Genomic DNA, 20,098 nt, shown 5'->3' with positions numbered 1-20,098 from the left:
CAAACGTTGGCATAATTTCAGTTCAATGGCCCCAACACCATCCTCGGACGAGTCACCCGCGTCAACATCTGGTCCCGGTCCAGATACAGCACATGCGCCCGGTTCTCCAGAAACCAGAATTAGACGGAATGTAGCTTGCATAAGTTGTCGCGACTCAAAAGTGAGTTGTCCCAATTTAAGCTGAACTGAATGAGTATAGTTTAACCAGACCACGCGATAGGTTCGGTGTAAAGCGAGTCCTGTGGCGGGACATCCATGCCAACGATGCGCCAAGCTTCAGATATCTTGCGTGTACGATAGATCACACAAGAGAGTTACGAGAAGAAGGTGACTGACACCCTCTTTCCAACAATACGCACCTTCTTGCTAACTGTTATATAGCAAACTTGAACTACTGGAACAGGAGCTGAGGTCTATCAAAGAAGTCGTTCACCCCAGAAGCAATACAGAACCAGTATCGATTCCCCAGAGCAACGTGACTGTATTCCCTACATCAACGACCACGGCCAATAACGCTGTATTTCCGCTATCAGCCAATCTTCAAAGTCCCCAACAGCCCCCATCTTTTACACCATCAGCTCCATTGCTGCAAAAGACGGCGTCTGCGAAATCTCGTGTACTGAATGGGCAAGTGGTGTCTGGTCAGGATATTGACTGGTATTTTGAGAAGTGAGGCTCTCTTAGTCTCGCGACATGGATTGGACTGACTGACTAATGCATTTAGATACTTGCAATGTTTTCACCCATATCTACCCGTCTTGAGAAAGAAAGACCCCGACGGATGCTTCGAAGCATCGCCGACTCTCTTCTGGACAGTCATATTCACTGCTTGCCGTCGGTACGCCAAGAGCGGGCAGATCGTGACCTCATTACTCGATACTCTCAACCGTGATGTATGGGGCCTGCTTCGAGCTGTCGCATTAGATCTCGAAACTATCCATGTCCTGTTGATCATCTGCAGCTGGCCGTTTCCTACTATCAGATTTGTTACAGATCCATCGCCTACTTTTGTGAGCAGCGCGCTCAACGCATGCATGCTTCTAGGTCTCCATACCGGTCGAGGATCTCACCCTAGTTTCTTAATCGGCGGACGCCAGCATATGACGTGTACGGATTATGAGGCGTCAATAACTTGGATATTTTGTTGTATCATAGCACAGAGGTTAGTTTCGTCTCTTGAACACGACCAAAGTGGCTAACAGTGTGAGTAGGGTTTCTACTGCCAACGGGCATCCGCCATCATTTCTTCAACATAACGACATTCAATGCAGGAACGTTGTTAAAGACACTCTTGCACCCGAACTCATGACCCTGTTCGAGCTTCAGAAGTTCTCAAACCGTCTACACACAGCCATGTCAGCCCAGATACTGTCGAATAACGCAGTTCCCGAAACCGTCGTTAAAACGTGGGAAGACGAGTTCGAGGTTCTAAGACCCCTCGTCACTCATGTTGAAACAGGTAAGATTAAGGGCCTGACGAGTAGTAACCCCAGAATGACTGACAGGCTATCTGAACTTAGACTGTTCCCGATTCATAATCCTCATTGCCCAGCTGGAAGTTCAGGCCTATTACTTCGTCTCACTTCCCGACCAACGCCCGAACTTCACCCTCAACGCCCTCCGTGCATACAACACATCTCAGAACCTTATTAACGCAGCCATCACTCTCGAATCTATATCTCAACTCCTCACTCATAGTACTCACTGGATATACCGTGCTGTCATTGACGCCTGCTGTATCCTCATGTCCACATTGCACTCCAACGCGACCCCACCACACATCTCAGCTTCAGACGCCGACGCAGTTGTGGTACAGATCATGAATGTTCTCCGGACCTGCTCTGTGCGTGATAACGATCTCCCAATGCGTGCATCCGTTACTTTGGAGACATTCTGGTCCGTGAGGCATATGCTACCAAAGTGGGATATCCCCGTTGGTACGTGGCCCGATCGCATCGGGGCTGCAACATCGTACTGGTGCCTTGCCCGATTCAAACAAGCATTGCAAGAGGCCAAGAATAGTACAGATGGCGCTCAGAAAGGTATAGAGGTTTATGGTAAGTTGGACCGTTCTTGGACCTCGTCTATACTTACGTGGCACTAGAAGCAAATCTTCCCAACACCAACACCAACAAAGATAACGACGATAATGTCGAACCTAATCCGGAAATCAATCCGGGTCAAAACCAGACCATAGACAGCTCTATCGATCCACTTCAGGGTATTGACTGGTCCATGATCATCGACGACTTTGGATGGATTGGAGAAGGCCCTATATTTCTAGGTCCAGCATAGAGCATAGACTTCCATACCAGTAGTCTGATTCTATTGCCGCTATCAAGTACCGCAGCAGACGGACCTTTCAGCAATAACTAATGGAATAGGAAAAATGGGTATCTAGACTAAAATAAAGCAGGAGTGTTCTTCTAGGGTCAAAGCATTTTGCTACAGATGAGTGGTGTTACTCCATCACGTATCTCGGAGTTTGGCCATGTGGATAACTTTCGCTACCATTGTATGAACACCTAACTAAATACATGAACTTGCATGATACCCTAACTCCGTCGTTAATTCATCAAACTCGTTCCAAACTCGTTCCAAAATAAGAATCCCTCAACACGCCTTTTTACAATCTCAGGTTTTCTGTTTAATCGTAGATGTCTTGATCCATGTCGTCCACCAACTCATCGACCGCATCATCCTCATCTATCATATCTTCATCTTCACCGAGCTCACTGTCCTCATGGTTGGACAGAACCACGATCTTGCCATCAATGAGTTCAACACGAGCGTATTCTCCGTCGCGGATATTGTTGCGCAGAATGAGGATAGCAAGGCGGTTAAGAACCTCCTTCTCAATGAGACGAGACAGAGGTCTGGCACCGTAAGCTGGCGAGTAACCGCTATTTCCAAGGTAATCCTTTGCTTCTTCTGACACGTCGATCTTTACCTTCCGCCCATTGTCTTCCAGTCGTTTCTGGATTTCTAGTAGACGAATGTCGACAATTTTGCGAATCTCCCTACGCGTAAGCCGGTTGAAGATGACAACCGAGTTGATGCGGTTGAGAAATTCAGGCAAAAAGTAGTTGCGAAGGGCATTCATGACCATCTCCCGAGTACCGGAGTCGACACGTCCCTCTTTAACGCCTGGTCGAACAAGGTATTCTGCACCCAAGTTAGAGGTCATAACAACGATGCAGTTCTTGGCGTCAACAACTCTGCCTTGGCCATCAGTGATACGGCCGTCGTCCATAAGTTGAAGAAGCACGGTAAGGACCTCCTTGGCTGCCTTCTCAACCTCATCGAAGAGCAGGATTGAGAATGGCTTGCGGCGAAGAGCCTCGGTCAGTTGACCACCGGCGTCATGACCGACATATCCAGGGGGCGCACCAATCATGCGACTAAGTGCATGTCGCTCTTGGTATTCGGACATATCGAATCGAATCATGGCCTTGGCATCGTCAAACAGGAATTCCGCCAGTGCCTTGGTAAGGAGGGTCTTTCCGGTACCCGAAGGACCACAGAACAAGAAGCTAGGTGGTTGGTTGGGGTTGCTGAGGCCAGAACGTTGGAGTCGGATGGCATTAGCGACAGACCCAACAGCTTCCTTCTGACCAACGACGACCTTGCCGAGCACCTTCTCCATATGGATGAGCTTCTCCTTCTCAGAAGTGCGGAGACGGGTGACAGGAATGCCAGTCCAGCGAGAGACAATCTCGTTGATGTTGTCTGCTGTGACAATATCGGTGACCATTGCATCAGTAGGAGCGGTGGCATTGAGAGCAGCGTCAGCAGCAGCCTTGCGAGCCTCGAGCTCCTTGATGACAGCCTCCTGTTCGGGGATAGCACCATACTTAAGGTCGGCAGCCTTGGCATGCTCAGCATTGTTCATTGCATCCTCAAGTCGCTTCTCGAGGTCATCAAGCTTCAGCTTGGCTTGGTGAATTTCTTCACTGCGCTTGATCTCAGCCTGGTACTTTTCGCGAAGGGGCTGCAACTCCTCCTCGACGTTCTTAGCATCCTTGCGAGCCTGGGCAAGACGAGTTTGAGATGCCTCGTCCTTCTCCTTCTCGAGAGCCGCAATCTCAATCATAAGCTGCCTATGCTTTCGCTCAAGAGAGTCGATAATTTCAGGCTGAGACTCTCGAGCAACACGAACAGCGGCGGCAGCTTCATCAACAAGGTCGATGGCTGAGTCAGGTAGTCGTCGAGATGTGAGGTAACGAGCAGCCAGGTTGGCAGAAGCTACCAGAGCGCTATCAAGGATGGTAACACGGTGGTGTCGGTCGTATCGCTCTTTGAGACCTCGAAGAATGGAAATTGTCTCAGGAATGCTGGGTTCCTTGACAATAACCTGCTGGAATCGACGTTCAAAGGCGGCATCCTTCTCGACGTACTTGCGGTATTCTGCGAGGGTGGTAGCGCCGATACAGTGTAGTTGACCACGGGCAAGCATGGGCTTGAGAAGGTTTGCAGCGTCCATGCCTCCCTCACCAGACGAACCAGCGCCCATCAAAAGGTGGATCTCATCAACGAACAAGATAATCATGTCCTTGGATTCGGTGATCTCCTTCAAGACACCCTTCATTCGTTCTTCGAACTCTCCTCGGTACTTGCTACCAGCAACAAGTGCACCCACGTCAAGTGAGAGCAGCTTGCACGACTTCAGGTTGTCGGGGACATCTCGGTTAACCACTCGCTGAGCAAGTCCTTCAATTACGGTGGTCTTTCCTACACCAGGCTCACCGATAAGGACAGGATTGTTCTTGGTACGTCGGGACAAGATTCGGACGACTCTTCGAATCTCTTCCTCTCGACCAATGACGGGATCAATCTTCTTCTCCCGTGCCATTTCAGTCATGTCAATGGTGAATTTGGCTAGGTTTTCGTTTTCTTCCTCGGTATCAGCAGTCTTGCTGTCGACTCGCTTGGTTCCGCGGATAGCTTGCACTGCCTCCTGGATCAGTTTAGCCTTGGGGACGTTGGCTTCCTTCAGAGGCCCTTGGATGGTTGATTCCTCAGACAGGGCAGTGATGAGGTGATCGACGCCAATGTAGGTATCCTTCTGCACCTTTTGCAAGTCCATAGCCTTTCTTAGCACATTGTGGAACTGAGGTGATAGAGAGACATGCTCAGGTGGTGGATCCTGACTAGGAAGTCGAACGAGAGTTTTCTTGAGAGCCCGATCGAAGAGTTGAGGGTCGCCATGTGCTCGCTCTACCACTTGTCGGAAGAGTGTGCTGGTGGGTGGAGGACCATTCTGCTGGTCCTTTGAAGGGTCCGCGGGAGGGTCGAGCAAAGAGACAGCGAGATGAACCGGGACAAGTTGAGAGTGACCGTATTGCTCAGCCAAGGCCATGGCATCTTCCACAGCCTTTTGAGCACGGTCTGTAAAGTCCATGCGGCTATTCATGATGGCGGTATTGAATGATGTGTGTAGTAGAGGCGGTTATGTAAACTCGGACAACAAAGAAACGTGTACTCGTATAGTTAGTTGAAAAGCCCAATTAGTAGTGTGTAAGAGAAGGGCTAAACAGTCAGGTTGTTTGTTTGGAGAGATTAGGTAGTAAGGTAGGTATTGTTTGTCGTAGTGGGGTATCTTGATTGCTGCAGAAGAAGAAACGAGTCCGGCAGTTGGAGGAACAAGAGGTGAATTTATTCACAAATCGAGTGGATCTCGTACAGGAATCAGGCTGTTCTCTAGAAGCCTCCAGCGGAGAATATCGTCCGACGTGAAGTATCTCGATCTTGATGGTAGGTTATGGCAACATCAAGTAGGATCAGGATGAGCTCCTGGAAGTTTCCAGCCTAACCGGCCAGCTTCTGGGAGCTTCCTGTTTTTTCTACGTCACAGGCAGGTCCGATCCTAGTCATAGTGGGGTCATCCGGCTCTTATCTTATCATCCGATTATGAGGAGGGATCTACATGGTTTACTGTGATTGGTGGCCGACACTGTTAGTGCAGACCGTTACCAACATCCGACATTGAGAGCAAAAGTACCAAACCTGACAGACAGGATAGGGTAGATGTCATCGTAAATGCAAGATCAACATTAAATCCGGGTCTACAGTCCTAGTTCTCAAACTTAAACATACAGCAGAATGGATTCGCAAATTTTATTTACGTGGCCGATACTGTAGCAATTGTCTCCAGATTCCATAGCTTCATATTCACGTGACCCCGTGCCTGCCCGTGATTGAGCCGGTTCATACTGGGGATTTTTTCTAGTAGCCCCATTATCAAGACCATTTCAACCTCACAGCGGGCGACCATGAACACGACACCGACATCTCGACTGGGCCAATTGCCCAGCTACGTACGGATATGGGTTCGACATGGCCATTTCGGCAAGAAGAAGAAGGGCCTGGGCTTCCCTCCACCTGAGGGTCACGGCGAGGATATTTGGGTATTCGGACACAGAAGGACAGACCAGATCATTTACAGCTTTAACAAGACGCTTGATGTTGGTTTAAATCTATGTTGGGATATCGGGAACGACCGGCGGGCTGACATATTGTCTGTAGGGCTTCCATGATCTCAAGCAACTTCCCTTCAACGGCAAGAAGACGAAACCTGCCAAACTCCGCAAAGACTACTGGTCGCCTTTCGCACATATCGCTTTCCCCGCCGGCCAGGGGTCGATCGGCCGTTCCGTCTTCCAAAAACTGCGCGAGTTGAAGCATCTGCACGAGGTTGCGTGGGATAACGAGTTCCGATACAAACGGCTCGAGGAATATACCGCCGCTGACCGTAAGCGAATCGAAGAGGAGGAGAAGAAGGGAAACAAGAATTATCGCCCTATTCGTACAAAAGAAGAGCGTGGGATTGCTCTCAATGCCCAAAAGCAAAATGGAATTGCCGATATGGCTGCAGTCTTAAGCGGAGCTGGCCGTGGCAACAAGATTGTTCTGTCTGAAGACGCTGAGGGCGCTGAGAAGAAGCTCTTGGATATAAAGGTAAGGTGGGCCAATGACCAGGATAAGGAGTTCGCCCAAGAGTGGTCTGAGAATGTCACACATGGACTCTTCGAAAAGCCGACATACGTCTCAAAGCCCGTGGAGGAGGTGGCTAAAGAAACATCCCAAGAGCAAGAACAAGCTTAGACTATCGAGAGATCGAATCGGGATCTAAAAGGAGGGCGGATCAAAGATCGCATATTGAAGGACACCAAGCCAGACAACATCGGTGAAATCAGCATAGGTACTTCCCCTTCTTCAAATGTATAAAACATGTATTTTGGGCTTCATCAATACGGGACAACCAATGGGGATTTCATGCCATCAAGCGGTTGAAGGCCGAAAGGATATTGATCACAGCAGATTTGGCGAAATCTTATTGATGTGGTTGTTTGTATATATTCATCAAGGTGGCATGTTGCCAAAGTCGTTGTACGATAATAGATGTACTGTCAACGAAAACACGCTCATAAATCGTCCATAACCCCAGTTCGTTGCCAGCTGTAATATCCAATCTGATATGGGGTGAAAAATTGCAAAACATATCAAAAACCGAAGAGACTGAAAAACAACATGTGAATAGCAGAACGAGCACACAACTAATTTCACTTAGATTTGCAGCGCAAACTGCTTCAGGTACTCGTAATCGGCAACGTTGTCCTCGACGGTCTTGCGGATCACTTTCTGCGCTTCAGGACCAAACTTGGCGGTCCATTCTTTGTCTTCGGACTCGGTCGTCAACGTCTTCTTTAGTTAGCAATGTCAGCCTTTTTTTTCACCCTACCACAGGAAGTGCGAACGAACAGTGGGTGTTGTTGCAGGCAAACAGGTGGAGGGAGATGGGAGATGGGGCGATTAAGAAATCGTTAACATACCTGGTGATGAGTACGAGGCCTCAAAGCCGAGCTCTTGATAGCGTCGTTGTGCCAGCCATTCCATTTCTCGAAGGCAGCGGTAGCGTAAGAGCAATCTTCTTCGTTCCACTCGAGCATCTCAGGCTTGAAGTCAATGCCTGTCTTCTCGCAGTAGAGGCGGATGGTCTTTTCGGGGTTATCGAGAAGATCATCGGCATCAATGACAACAAGGTTGTCCTTGTCGACAATGTTCTCTTTGATCAAAAAGTCAAAGAAACGCACGAGCTCCTTGTAGCCTGCCTCATTTGGCATGAATTCATAGAAGCCTGTGACTTCATCCAGAGGTGGCACGGTGCAACGGTAGTATGAAGGAATAGCTCGGCGGGGGTGGCGGATGAGGAAAGTGAATTGGAATTGCTTCAGGACCTCGAGTGGCAACACGGTTGGGTTGCTAGGCTCATCCTCGCCCAGAGACGGCGCAGTCTGGGTGGGCTTATCGTCAGGGGCCATGAGGTAGTAGGCCATGTCCTTGATGAAGATTCGTTTGCCCTGCAGAAATTTGTAAGTATGATATGTCCATTTTTATTTTCTTTAACGTCTCTCATGACCGTGTCGACCAATGGGGTGGAATTCGTGGCGCAATAAAGATATGAAGTGTTAAATCGACTGCATGATTATCATCATACTAGTGTGATAGCTGACAGCCATGCATGTACTGCCAATAAGAAAGAGAAAGAAAAGAAAAACTTGGCTGGCACATGCTTCCTGTTCCCCTCATTCGAGGCGTGGGGTGTAGCGGGGAGTTCGGGGAGTTTGAATGCTCGCATGAACATGAAGGAGGGGGAGTAACTGACATCTTTGCCCGCATCCATGACTTCGTTAAGGACATCCTTGTAAGTCTTTTGGGAAAAACCACTCTGTTCGCGAGTGGCTGTATCATTTCTGAAGCGATCACTGAGGATCTCAGGACCGTAGTAAAAAGCATCTCCGAAAGGCTCGTGGACACTCTCTAGGATATCGCGGCGGGCCATGAAGACCTAACAGACTGTCAGTATCGCAATTCAAAACGACATTCATGCCCTGGATCGACGACCACGAAAAGGCATGATAACAGCATCTCAGAGACTCAACATACCCGCTCAAAGGCCGTAGAGCATGCACGTGGGTGCGTGGCAGTAAAGATAGGGCGGGGCGCCATTTTGGGTGAAAGAACCAGGAAGAAAAGGGAGATATAGCAGATAGGTGCTGTTGCTTCAACATCAAGCTGGAGTAGTAGCAAGAGGGATGAGAAGAAGAGGAAATCTCGTGGGATCAAAAGCAGCAGCTCGAGCAGTTAAAAGGTATTTGACTCGGCCACTGTACTCTCAGAGTTTGCTGGGGAGCTTCCGGACCATCGCCCGATTTTTAACGTTGGAGCGATGGTCCGTAGGCTAACGACCAACTTGGCTAGAGCCTCCCACCATGATCCTGGGCGTGTGGCCTATGGCTATCCCTTAGTGGTCTCTTAGGGAGTGTTGTGCATGCCGCGTGTACGTCATGGCGGTTGATAGTGGTCTCCGCTGCAGCAACTAGGACGAGATATGCCTCCAAGTTTGTCGAGTTTTCTCGCCCCTTATTGATGCTTTTTGCAACCATCCCACAATCCCGCATGGTCTCTGTCGGGCCATCGGCGTCTTATCCCTGTCCTGTCGACTTTGCGAAGCATTCCGAAGGGTCAATGTCTCCGGACGACCCCACGCCCCAAAAGTGCCTGTCGTTTTCCGGTGAGGTACTGTGAATTGTGCCCTGCAAGTTCCTCAATGAGATTTTCTGCCGCATACCCAGCATTGCTTTCTCCCAGGTTGGTGGGGGATTGAGTCGTATCTCTGTGGATGTACATCTTGGCAGAGGGGGCACTGAACCATGGCATGGCCCTGTGAAGACGTAAGTATGAGGCGAGATGCAGATGATGATAAGCGACGGTTGGTCCATTTTGATAAAGGTTGTGTTTGTTGAGCATGGGACGACCAATCGTGTGGTATGATCTTCATTGCCTTCTCAAAATAGAGGCCCTACTGAAGGGACCCTGCCAGGGCGACATTAGACAGCGCGCCATTGCTTGCCCCACCAGAATACGGGCGGGGAGTTCCTGAGAGCTTCTAGAGCTACGGTTTTTGTTCGGGCGGGGAGTTGATGCCGACTAAGGTTGTCATGATGATCTTTCTTACTTGGTGCGAAACACGGCAAATTGCAAAATTACTGTACAACGCTTTGTCGGTTGTCTTATATATATCTCTCCCAACTACCAAGCCACCTCCAACTCTCAGCCACGCAACTGATTCGTTCCAAAGCACCATTGACGCGTCCTTCTGGGTCATCGTACTTGTGGCCCTCGAATTCGATGAAGAATATGTATTGGAAGGGTTGCACAAGACTCGGTCGGCTGTTTATACTGGTCAGGTTGAGATTGAAAGCCCGGAAACAGCTCAGCGCGTCTGCCAAAGCTCCAGGTGACGTGTGTGGTACCGTGAAGGAGACAAGCGACTTGCTTCCCTTGTCAGCTACTGCTTGCTTGGTTTTCTCCAAATCCTTTGGGCCGGCAGCGTTGGTTCCAATCACGAGGAAACGGGTGGTGTTGTCCTCCCGGTCTTCAATCGATTTGCCCAGAAAGTCGAGACCATTAAGACCAGCAGCGAGCTCACTGGAAATCGCAGCCCAAGTACCCGTGGTGTCCTTGCTCACAATTTCAGCCGCCTTGCTGGTCGAACTGACCTCGAAAATTTCAACTCCCTTGAGATATGTGGAGATGAAAGCTGTACACTGGCCAAAGGCTTGGGGATGAGAGTACAGCCTTTGAATATGCTTTAAGCTGGCTAGAGGTTTGGACCGCGGTTTGGAAGGGGATGGATCCATCGTTGTGGGTGTGCAAGCACCAGAACCTTCAGCAGTTTCCTCCACGATAGGTGCAGTACTCCTATGTCCAACGAGGCAATGGTGAACGTCGACGTATGTTTCGCCGTCAACGGTGATATCCGGGTAACGGTTGGCTCTGTCAGCCAGGTTGTCCAGAGTGAAAACTACTGATCCATTTGTTGAGTTCTCAAAGGGGACAACGCCGGCTTGTACCTGGCCCTCTTGAACTTGCTCAAATACATCTGTGTTATGAAACGTTAGAATGAGTAAGGCATCTACTTGTGTTGGTTGATCACTCACCATCTATGGTGACTGCGGGTTGGAATTCCCATGTGTCGTCGGAAAAGGCCTGACGGACAGCCTATGTAACCAAACCATCAGGTAAGTTTATGCCAGTGTTATATACCTCACCACAGAGGGGGGGGAGGATTGGACTCACCTGATGGGTGTAGGAGGCGACTGGCCCAAGGAAGCTGACAAGGGGTTTGCGCTGGCTGGCCATGATATAGGTAGTTGAAGGGATGATCGATGCCTTGGGACAAGATCAACTGTCGTACCCAACAACACCCAACAAGACGTAGGCGATGTCGTGATGGTAGGTAGCGGAGTGACGGATCGTCTCTTGTGATGTTTCGCGTAGTGAAAAGTCCCGACTCAGTATTGGATCGCCAGTGATGCGGCTTCGTTGGCGAGTTACTTGTCTCATGCGGGCAGGTGGGTAACAGAAGAAATGTCCTCTAAGGCTTAGGCTTAGGCTACCAAAATAAACTAGTCCAAGCTCTACTCTAAGCTGGCATAAGGTGATTGACTTATTCCGTCTCTCATAATTTCAGTGGTCAATTCTTCGGACCCTGATGGCGGGGTTCTTGGCTTAGCACTGCGATGTCGGTCCTCCACTATCAACCATGGATGTGTCATGATGAATTTGTGTAGCAGTCATGATCCAGATAAAGCTTCAATTACAAGCTCAATCGTGGCTCTAAAATATGCACATCATTGCATTAATTTTTTGGTTATATTTTTTTCTTCGTGAAATCCATGAATCGTACATGTACAAGGTTCACAAGAATCAAATACAGGGTAGGTAATAAACATCCAATATCAGTTAAACAGTAGGAATCTTTTCAGAATAAAATGCCCCATAATTTGAATCAAATGTCTCTAATTGCCCAGTTCAATTATCTCTAGGTTACCTATTCATACTGCACTGGGTTAAAGTTTATTCCCCGGCTAATATCACTAGACACCATATCAGAATATCAGAAGTATGATGATGCGGGATACAACAAACTTCTCGCTCATAATCTGTTCACAGCACCAAAATTAGATCAAAATTCTCAAGATGGCTCATCCTTTTGTATCCGACTCCTACCTTGCTCATCGTTCATTTGCCCATAAACCTGAAAAGGTTGTTTCTGCTTCAGGTGTCTCTTTGTTTTAGAATCTGGCCGTCAAGTCCTCGACGCCTCAGCAGGACCAGCGGTATCATGCCTTGGTTTCGGCCGCCCTGAAATTGCACAGGTAGTAACGAATCAGATCAACCAACTCGCCTATCTATACTCCGGGGCACGATTCACCTGCGATGCTATCGAAGATCTCGCCTCGACGCTTCTTAATGGACGACCAGGCGGGCTGTGCAAAGTTATATTGGTCAACTCTGGGAGTGAGGCTACAGATGCTGCCATAAAACCGGCCACACAATACTGGTTCGAGCGTGGAATGCACCAGAAGTGTCACGTTATTTAGAAAACAGAGATATCATGGTAACACAATCGGAGCATTATGTATCTCTGGGCATGATTCTCGCCGGGCCATGTATCGCCCCTGGTTACCGCAGAATGTCAGCTTTGTCGACCCCTGCTTCTCTTACCGACTCAGAGGAGACGAGTCGGATGAAGAATATGTCAAACGACTCGCAGGTCAGCTAGAGGAAGAGATCCTTCGCGTCGGGCCCGAGAAGGTCTCTGCTTTTGTAGCCGAGACCGTTAGCGGGACTACCTTGGGTTGTGTCCCTGCGACACCTGGATATTTCAAAGCCATCCGAAGTATTTGTGACAAGTACGACGTTCTTCTGATCTTGGATGAAGTAAGTCCTAAATCCATGCTCAGCTGCTTTACCAACTGACGTTGACTATGTTACTTTAGATCATGTGCGGCATGGGGAAAACAGGCACAATGCATGCATGGGAACAAGAAGGTATTTCTGGACCCGACATCCAAATGATAGGCAAAGCTCTAGGCGGAGGCTTCATTCCCTTATCCGGGGTACTATTCCGCAGAAAGATTTTTGACGCTATCGCTGAAGGATCAGGCGGGCTGGCCCACGGTCACACATTCCAGGTATGCTTGAGATAAATGCATTGATGATTTGTAGGAACTCAAGATTGATGATCCAATAACCAATAGGCTCATTCAGTGGCCTGCGCCGCAGCTCTCCAAGTCCAACGAATAATACCAGACGAGGATATACTAACAAATGTCCAGAAGATGGGCATAGTGCTAGAGAATCTACTCAAGACTCACATCGGATCGTTGGGACATGTTGGTGACGTTCGTGGACGAGGTCTCTTCTGGGCTGTTGAGTTTGTCCAGGATCGTCAGAGCAAGACGCCTTTCCCAGCGAGCTTGGGACTCTGCCACAGAATTGTGGACAAGTCACTTGATCTAGGATTAAACATATTGGGTAACTTGGGTCAAACAGGAGAGGTGCATGTTGACCATGTCATAATATCTCCGCCATATGTGGTAACTGAGTCTGAATTGGAGCGCATGGTTGGCATTCTTCGGGAAGCGATCCTGAATGTGGTCTCCGAGATATCGGAAATTCAAGAAGCCAAGTTTTAGGTACGAACTTGGACAAACCGCCATAATAACAACGACTTTACTATATCTCTTCAGAATACAAATCCGTCGTATCGCGTATCTCATGCTCCAGGAACGGATACTAGAAAGCTTAAGTATTAGTTAGGTATATAGCAGCGATCCCCAACTAATCGGAGAAGTAAAAAAGAGCAGAGATAGGTAATAAACATTGCTTGTTACGTGGTTCATGCACGCACTTAGAAGCCTCGATATGATCGACCCAGGGATTGCTCACCTCAAGAGATCCCACGGTATCTTATTAGGCATAAGTTCTATCGACCCGTGGCTCGATAAAACCAAAATTCTAATCATTTATCTTATAAACTTGATAGATTTATGTTTAGTAATTTTGTAAAATACTCAAAAGCTTCCTGTAAATATGTTTAAATGCGCTATTGGGACATGAGTTTGTGAGATAACCGAGATGCAGATCATCAAGGAACATATTTTCTGTGACTTCCTGCCAGGGATGGAGCTAGAAAGACGAACCTCGACTCTATGGAAGGTGGCTACATTTGGGCTTCTTACGCTGATTATTTATGTCTAGCTTTTCCTGGCCGAATTTCGTCGTTGGCATCTAGTCGTAACTCGCAACATATGAACCAAATGGCGAGTTTCATCACATGAATAGTGAGGCTTGCTAGGAGTCTGGTACTGTCTGCCCCTAAGGTAGGTATTGATACTTGTTTCCAATCCTGAACATGTTTGGTCTGAGATAAGGGCTTCCAACAGTACCTGCCCAACAAACCCAATGAATGATTGTAATTCGTTACTTGGATGTTTGGTTGAACTGATTGGGAGATTCTTTCGTAGAGGCAGCTACTTGAATCCGTTCTTACTACCGGTAGTCAGTGCTGTGCTTGTTACTACCGGAAGTCGATAAGCCATTGTAGTGCAACTGAATTAACAAATGATGTTCAACGATGAAGCAGGTAACAATGTGATGGTTTATGGCAAAACATTAAAACCAAGTTTCTGATATTCGGCATGTTTTAGATGCCTGGCGTATTAGTCCTTGGATTGAGCTGTCAGAGAGTGATCAATGCAAATATATCAAACATGTTCCAAGAATTATTCTTGACTGCGTTTCTCTCATGACTATTATGGAAAGAATTAGTGAATCCACTCTTCAGCAATGCATGCCCCTCTATAATAATACAGGCAATATGGGCTTGTTGTTTGTTGTTTTACCGTTGCCCACTTCCCGAGCAAGGCCTTGGTCCTTTAAACGAAACGAGTGCAGTGCAGATGACGAAGCGAGCTACGACGAGACAACTTGAACTTGCCCAGTGCGTTCCATGCTCATCTTGACACCCGACGGTATGGTATGATATGGTATGGCATGTATGCTACTCGCTCGCTCACGGTTAAGCTCTCGGCAACCGAAACAGGTGACCTCATCTCAGCGATTGAGGCATTGAATTCCACAGCGATCGTTATTTCAAAAGGTTTCAAGTTTTACGATTGATACTGGGAGAGGAAAAGGAGAACAAAGAAAGAAAACCTTTTCCTTGGATATGGCGATCATAGCAGCCGAGATATACACTGTAGTCTAGCAGTCCTAGTCTAAGTTTACATTTCGAAATTTAAATGAATTATTTTTATACATTTAATGACATGAACAAAGATGAAAGAGAAGCCGAGCTACGGGTGCACGGTCTAATAAATAGTGTGCATATATAGGTAGGTAGGTTGGAGAATGTCTTGGGAACACGTTGTTTACATATCTACACGTATGGTATGTCGTGTCAGTCATACACATGATTGATTGATTACAGTATATGGAATGCGCTCTTTTAACTCGAAGCGTGGCCCCTCCCCCCGGTCGAAACACGGTCTGTTTCATCAGGGACCAGCATTTGACCTATCGTTTGGATTCGCAGCCGCCCAGATCCCAGCATCCAGGGTCTAGGCTCACTTTGTTTCATGCTCCGACACTCCACGAACAGTTCCATAGTCACACTCAAGAGAGCTTCAGGACATGCTGTGTTATAATTATGGTTATCTAGGGACGTCAGTAGTGCTGGGGAAAAAAGATCAAGTTATGCAACATCCAATGTTACCATTTGTGAACGGGGACGGACGGTTCTGAAACTTGCATCCATCCAAGTACAGTACGTTATGGATCCAGCCAGCTTCATTTCATCTCTTGTGCATGTGCGTGCATGTAATATGCATGACCACACATCAAGCGTACCTATGTACTGTATCCGTAAAGTCAACAAAATTCCATGCCCTCACAGCGTGGCATGTGGAACACTCCTTTTCTTTTACAGTACGCCATCATACGGATACCCTCCATGTTTCTATTCTACCTATTATCGACCACCCCTAAAACAAGTCCTCGCTTTCTTTTCTTGTTCGGGTCTGGGGATAATTATCTTTTTTGTTGTGTTATTCGTAGTGGAGTCGCTGACTTCTGAGCCATCAAGCATTGATTACTCCCTGTAGCATGATGTATGTATGTATTTTGAATTAATATCCATGGTTGAATCAATGAATCTATTCTTCGTATAGGTTGGCATTAAAAAATCTTTCGAGTCAGTTATTACCTGTACTTAAGGTACCGAGCGTCTATTGATTGTTCAGTATCGCTACGGGGGTTCTGCCCAATCCAAGGTTCGTTCAGAGTTGGCCATGGAAGTCGGCCAACCTGAATCAGGCTAATGTCCTCCCACTTCACCGTCTGGAAGGTACCTGCAGACTTGGCCGATACCTGTCTAATGCTGCTGTAGGCCAGCGTAAGCCACCTGCTGATGCGCGCTAGTCAAGTACCCGCTGTCTTGGTGGTACCTCTGCCGCAACCACCGCCAGTCCCCTGCTCATTCTCCATTTCCTGGGCTGGACTGGACCGTCAAGCCGTCCACTCCCATCCCCTCCACCAATGCAGAGTACTAGTCCAGTACTTTGTATTCCATTGTCCGCCCATCGTCACCTTTCCCTCCTCCTGCAAATCCTCAACCCAAACCTCACTTTGGCTCTCTCTCGTCCAGCTCTGCCTGCATCTGCAACTGGACTCAGTATATCCTTCTTCACTTCTACCTCTGTGAAGTGCTTCGCGTTGATCGCAACTTGTGCTTTTTCTTGACTTTGCACCTTACTAATAATTCCGACCGTTTGCTATTCCACCGTTTTCCGCACATTCCAATCACCGTGAGCCACCATCGATCGATTCGGCTCGACTCGACTCGACTCAGCTGGGCCTGGGTTATCCCACTTCGACTTGGTGTCTCGGGCACCGCCTTCGCCAAACTTGATCACTTACAAGCACCATTGATTGCTTCTGACAGTCGATCATACGATCGGCCGCCTTTTCACAATGGCCATGCTAGCTTCGAAAGCATCCTTCCCTGCCGGCTTGGGTTCCTCCTCTCACACTCCTGTTACTTCTCACCCTGCGATGCCTCCCCCCCGAAGAGCTCCCACGATGCCCTCCTCAGGTGCCTACAATAGCCCGACAGAGTCCGAATTCAACGAAAGCGACCCTGCCGAATCTGTCAAGAACTGGGACGAGGAGCAGGTATGCGAGTACCTGCGAACTGTCAAGTGCGGCGAATACGAAAAGATCTTCCGAAAGAACCACATCAATGGCGAGAACCTCTTGGAAATGGACAAGGACGTACTGAAAGAGATGGGCGTCGAAAAGGTCGGCGACCGTGTTCGCCTTTTCCTCAGCATTAAGAAGCTGAGAACTAGAGCTTATGCCAACGAGAAGAAGCGGAATCGGGTAGGCTATTAGTGATTGCCATGTATATCGGCCTCACATACTGATAATTTTCGTCTAGGATTCATTCGGCGGGCTCGACATTCAGATCACAGCACCCAACGACTCGCCTCGACTGCACTCTTCAAGAGGCATTCCTGCATCATCCAGCAAGCGGTACTCAAGACAGATGGACTTGCATGGTGCTTTGGACAACGGCAAGACATCTTCGAGACCCAATTCCCCTCTGCCTGGCACTGATGTGCGTAATCTGCGGGCCCGAGGAAAAGCATATGCTTCCAGCCCTGCAAATGCTCAAGGGCAAAGGATTGTAACTACAAACCCGGATCTTCCGGCAAACCGTCTGGTAACGACCCATACCAGGAATAACTCCAGTATGGACGGTTCACTGATGGCTGCCTTACCACAGGGTCAAGAAGTTATCCGCGTTATATCGACTGGCGGCGTTACGAAGGTCGTCAAGATTTCCGGATGCAGCACTTGCGAGGAGGTTATGCGAGTAACTCTTCGCAAGTTCGCCCTACGGGAAGATCATGAAAGGAACTACTGTTTCTGGGTCCTGGCTGGTATTGACCCCGACCCTGGTCAATGCAGACGACTGGGCGACACGGAGCTCTGGCGCATTATCAAAGACCAACGACGACCAGAACGAAACCGACTGATATTGCGAAGAGTACCAGCAGGCGAGCCAGGCGAGGCTGAGCTGCAGCGCGCCGCGGCCATCGCCATGGAGGAGGAACAGCAAAAACATGCTCGAGCGCTCGAGACGGTGGATAAGCGAAGTCAACTCAAGGTTCAGAAGATGCTTGGGGAAAAGTGGAACGACCAGCTTCAGTCCCCGTTGTCGCCCATCTCTTACCAGGATCGTGAGCGAAACCTGCACAACGCAGCCAAGGACCTCGAGCGTCCCGCCTCAGAAGCCGAGTCAAGGGCACCAGCCCGGCGTGTTGGGGCACTCCGACAATTTGGAGGGCTTCGACCTCCCAGCGAGCTAATCGCGTCCGATCTGACATCCTACTTCCCTGATCACACTAGAGAAGACATTGACCGCACAGCCCGACTTTCTATGCGACGGTCAACCCGCTTGAGCAAGGTCAACAGCCGGCTCAGCGTGGCCAGCAACCTCAGCTTTGCCTCTAGCATCCAAGATGCACCTCCTATCCCAACTATTGCAGACTCGTGGCTCAACGCTAACACCCAACTCGCCAAGGTGAGGACACGAGACTCACATATTCGGGTTCCTCAAACTACCTACAACCGTGACTCGGTTACTTCGTCAGTTCTTGATACACTGCAAGAAGAATCGTCCCTTGAGCCTGATCGCAAGTCTTATGTCTCGTTCACAGAGAGCGGGTCCGACTCAGCTGCCGTTAGTGTCACAGATCCTGAAGGCAACACGACTGCCACAAGCTACTATGATGGCGACACCTCAACAGGATCTGGATCATTCCAGGAAATTCGGCAGGCCTTGACCAACGACGGCGACGATGTGGATGAGGAGCTGCAAAGCTTTTTGGCGGGAGAATCTTGGGGTGATGATAAATGGATGAAGGGTGCGCTCATCGGTCAAGGATCGTTCGGCAGTGTTTACCTGGCTTTGCATGCCGTCACGGGTGAGCTCCTTGCTGTGAAGCAGGTCGAGACGCCTGCGCCTGGAGCCAACAGCCAAGGCGATACTCGCAAGAAGGGCATGATTGAGGCACTTAAGCGAGAAATAAGTCTTCTTCGCGATCTTCGTCATCCCAACATCGTGCAGTATCTTGGTTGCAGCTCGTCAGCTGATTATCTCAACATTTTCCTCGAGTATGTGCCTGGTGGCTCAGTTCAGACGATACTCAACTCGTACGGCGCGCTTCCTGAACCGCTGGTGCGCAGTTTTGTGCGGCAGATTCTGACGGGTCTCTCGTACCTGCACAACCAGGATATCATCCACCGTGATATCAAGGGCGCCAACATTTTGGTGGATAACAAGGGAACTATTAAGATCTCCGATTTTGGTATCTCTAAGAAGTTAGAGGCCTCCAACATTCTGAACGGCGCCAACAACAACAAGCACCGCCCTTCGCTACAAGGATCCGTGTTCTGGATGGCTCCTGAAGTGGTAAAGCAAACATCATACACCCGCAAAGCAGATATCTGGTCGCTTGGATGTTTGGTGGTGGAAATGATGACTGGCAGTCACCCATTCCCCGACTGTAGTCAGCTCCAGGCTATCTTCAAGATTGGGGGCGGAAAAGCTGCCCCTACAATCCCCGAGCACGCAAGCGAGGCAGCCAAAGAGTTCCTTGCGCAAACGTTTGAAATCGACCACAACCTACGTCCTAGCGCAGACCAGCTGATACTCAGCCCCTTCCTGATCCCTATCACCTAATATGAACTCGGTCTGGTTCATCAACCTCACTGGGGACCCAAAGTCCGATAGCAATAGCCGTGGCGACAGAAGGGCAGGGCTACTGAAATGGGGGTGGGGTTGGCGATTTACTCCGGAGAGGGATGGAGAGACGGAGAGATGGAGAGGTTGAAGAAGCAGAATGCATGATTTGCAAAGAAAGAATATGCTAATGCTATGCTATGCTACGCCTGATGATTGATTTGCGATACCACTTTCGCTCGTTATATTTAATTTAGCATTACCACCTAGAGGATTGCATTTGGGGGTTCGACGGTTTGACAGCATTTGCTTGTTAAATTAGGGAAAAGGAGTTTGGTAGATGAGATGAGATGAGCCTAAGTAATGTGATGACAAAGAAAGTCAAGACAGAAAGAAACAGAAACAGAAACAGAAACAGAAACAGAAACAGATACCGTA

General features: G+C 48.7%; 7 protein-coding genes across 7 annotated transcripts; 4 read left to right on the top strand and 3 right to left on the bottom strand.

Annotated features, from left to right (window-relative positions):
- Positions 1-25: 25 nt before the first annotated feature.
- B0J16DRAFT_356625 (uncharacterized protein) lies at positions 26-2,295 on the top strand (the record flags this gene model as incomplete). Its single annotated transcript, XM_046129482.1, has 6 exons — positions 26-160; positions 404-669; positions 725-1,162; positions 1,212-1,459; positions 1,521-2,057; positions 2,105-2,295. The coding sequence occupies 6 exons, from the start codon at positions 26-28 to the stop codon at positions 2,293-2,295; spliced, it is 1,815 nt and encodes a 604-aa protein (XP_045981227.1).
- A 352-nt stretch (positions 2,296-2,647) lies between these two features.
- On the bottom strand, positions 2,648-5,413 carry B0J16DRAFT_385869 (P-loop containing nucleoside triphosphate hydrolase protein; the record flags this gene model as incomplete). Its single annotated transcript, XM_046131534.1, has 1 exon — positions 2,648-5,413. One exon carries the CDS (start codon positions 5,411-5,413, stop codon positions 2,648-2,650), a length of 2,766 nt encoding a protein of 921 aa, XP_045981226.1.
- Positions 5,414-5,866: 453 nt separating this feature from the next.
- B0J16DRAFT_344504 (transcriptional regulation of mitochondrial recombination-domain-containing protein) lies at positions 5,867-7,339 on the top strand. Its single transcript, XM_046128183.1, has 2 exons — positions 5,867-6,464; positions 6,526-7,339. The coding sequence occupies exons 1-2, from the start codon at positions 6,273-6,275 to the stop codon at positions 7,102-7,104; spliced, it is 771 nt and encodes a 256-aa protein (XP_045981225.1). The 5' UTR covers positions 5,867-6,272; the 3' UTR covers positions 7,105-7,339.
- Positions 7,340-9,169, bottom strand: B0J16DRAFT_344501 (P-loop containing nucleoside triphosphate hydrolase protein). The gene is made up of 4 exons (XM_046128182.1): positions 8,947-9,169; positions 8,666-8,848; positions 7,833-8,360; positions 7,340-7,704 (listed from the first exon to the last, which is right to left on the bottom strand). Exons 1-4 carry the CDS (start codon positions 9,007-9,009, stop codon positions 7,567-7,569), a joined length of 912 nt encoding a protein of 303 aa, XP_045981224.1. The 5' UTR covers positions 9,010-9,169; the 3' UTR covers positions 7,340-7,566.
- Positions 9,170-9,980: 811 nt separating this feature from the next.
- B0J16DRAFT_344499 (Prephenate dehydratase-domain-containing protein) lies at positions 9,981-11,414 on the bottom strand. Its single transcript, XM_046128181.1, has 3 exons — positions 11,143-11,414; positions 11,004-11,064; positions 9,981-10,945 (listed from the first exon to the last, which is right to left on the bottom strand). The coding sequence occupies exons 1-3, from the start codon at positions 11,203-11,205 to the stop codon at positions 10,074-10,076; spliced, it is 996 nt and encodes a 331-aa protein (XP_045981223.1). The 5' UTR covers positions 11,206-11,414; the 3' UTR covers positions 9,981-10,073.
- Positions 11,415-12,045: 631 nt separating this feature from the next.
- B0J16DRAFT_363527 (pyridoxal phosphate-dependent transferase) lies at positions 12,046-13,725 on the top strand (the record flags this gene model as incomplete). The annotated part of the gene is made up of 5 exons (XM_046129881.1): positions 12,046-12,085; positions 12,145-12,435; positions 12,482-12,648; positions 12,849-13,043; positions 13,110-13,725. The coding sequence occupies 5 exons, from the start codon at positions 12,046-12,048 to the stop codon at positions 13,545-13,547; spliced, it is 1,131 nt and encodes a 376-aa protein (XP_045981222.1). The 3' UTR covers positions 13,548-13,725.
- A 2,788-nt stretch (positions 13,726-16,513) lies between these two features.
- On the top strand, positions 16,514-20,091 carry B0J16DRAFT_344490 (kinase-like domain-containing protein). Its single transcript, XM_046128180.1, has 2 exons — positions 16,514-17,292; positions 17,351-20,091. Exons 1-2 carry the CDS (start codon positions 16,885-16,887, stop codon positions 19,658-19,660), a joined length of 2,718 nt encoding a protein of 905 aa, XP_045981221.1. The 5' UTR covers positions 16,514-16,884; the 3' UTR covers positions 19,661-20,091.
- Positions 20,092-20,098: the final 7 nt, after the last annotated feature.

This window comes from Fusarium flagelliforme (assembly GCF_020744385.1).
Source record: "Fusarium flagelliforme strain FIESC 12 MPI-CAGE-AA-0113 chromosome Unknown B0J16scaffold_5, whole genome shotgun sequence".
Taxonomy (NCBI): domain Eukaryota; kingdom Fungi; phylum Ascomycota; class Sordariomycetes; order Hypocreales; family Nectriaceae; genus Fusarium; species Fusarium flagelliforme.
The sequence above is the reverse complement of the archived record's forward strand: the minus strand, read 5'-3'. Positions and strand labels throughout refer to the sequence as shown.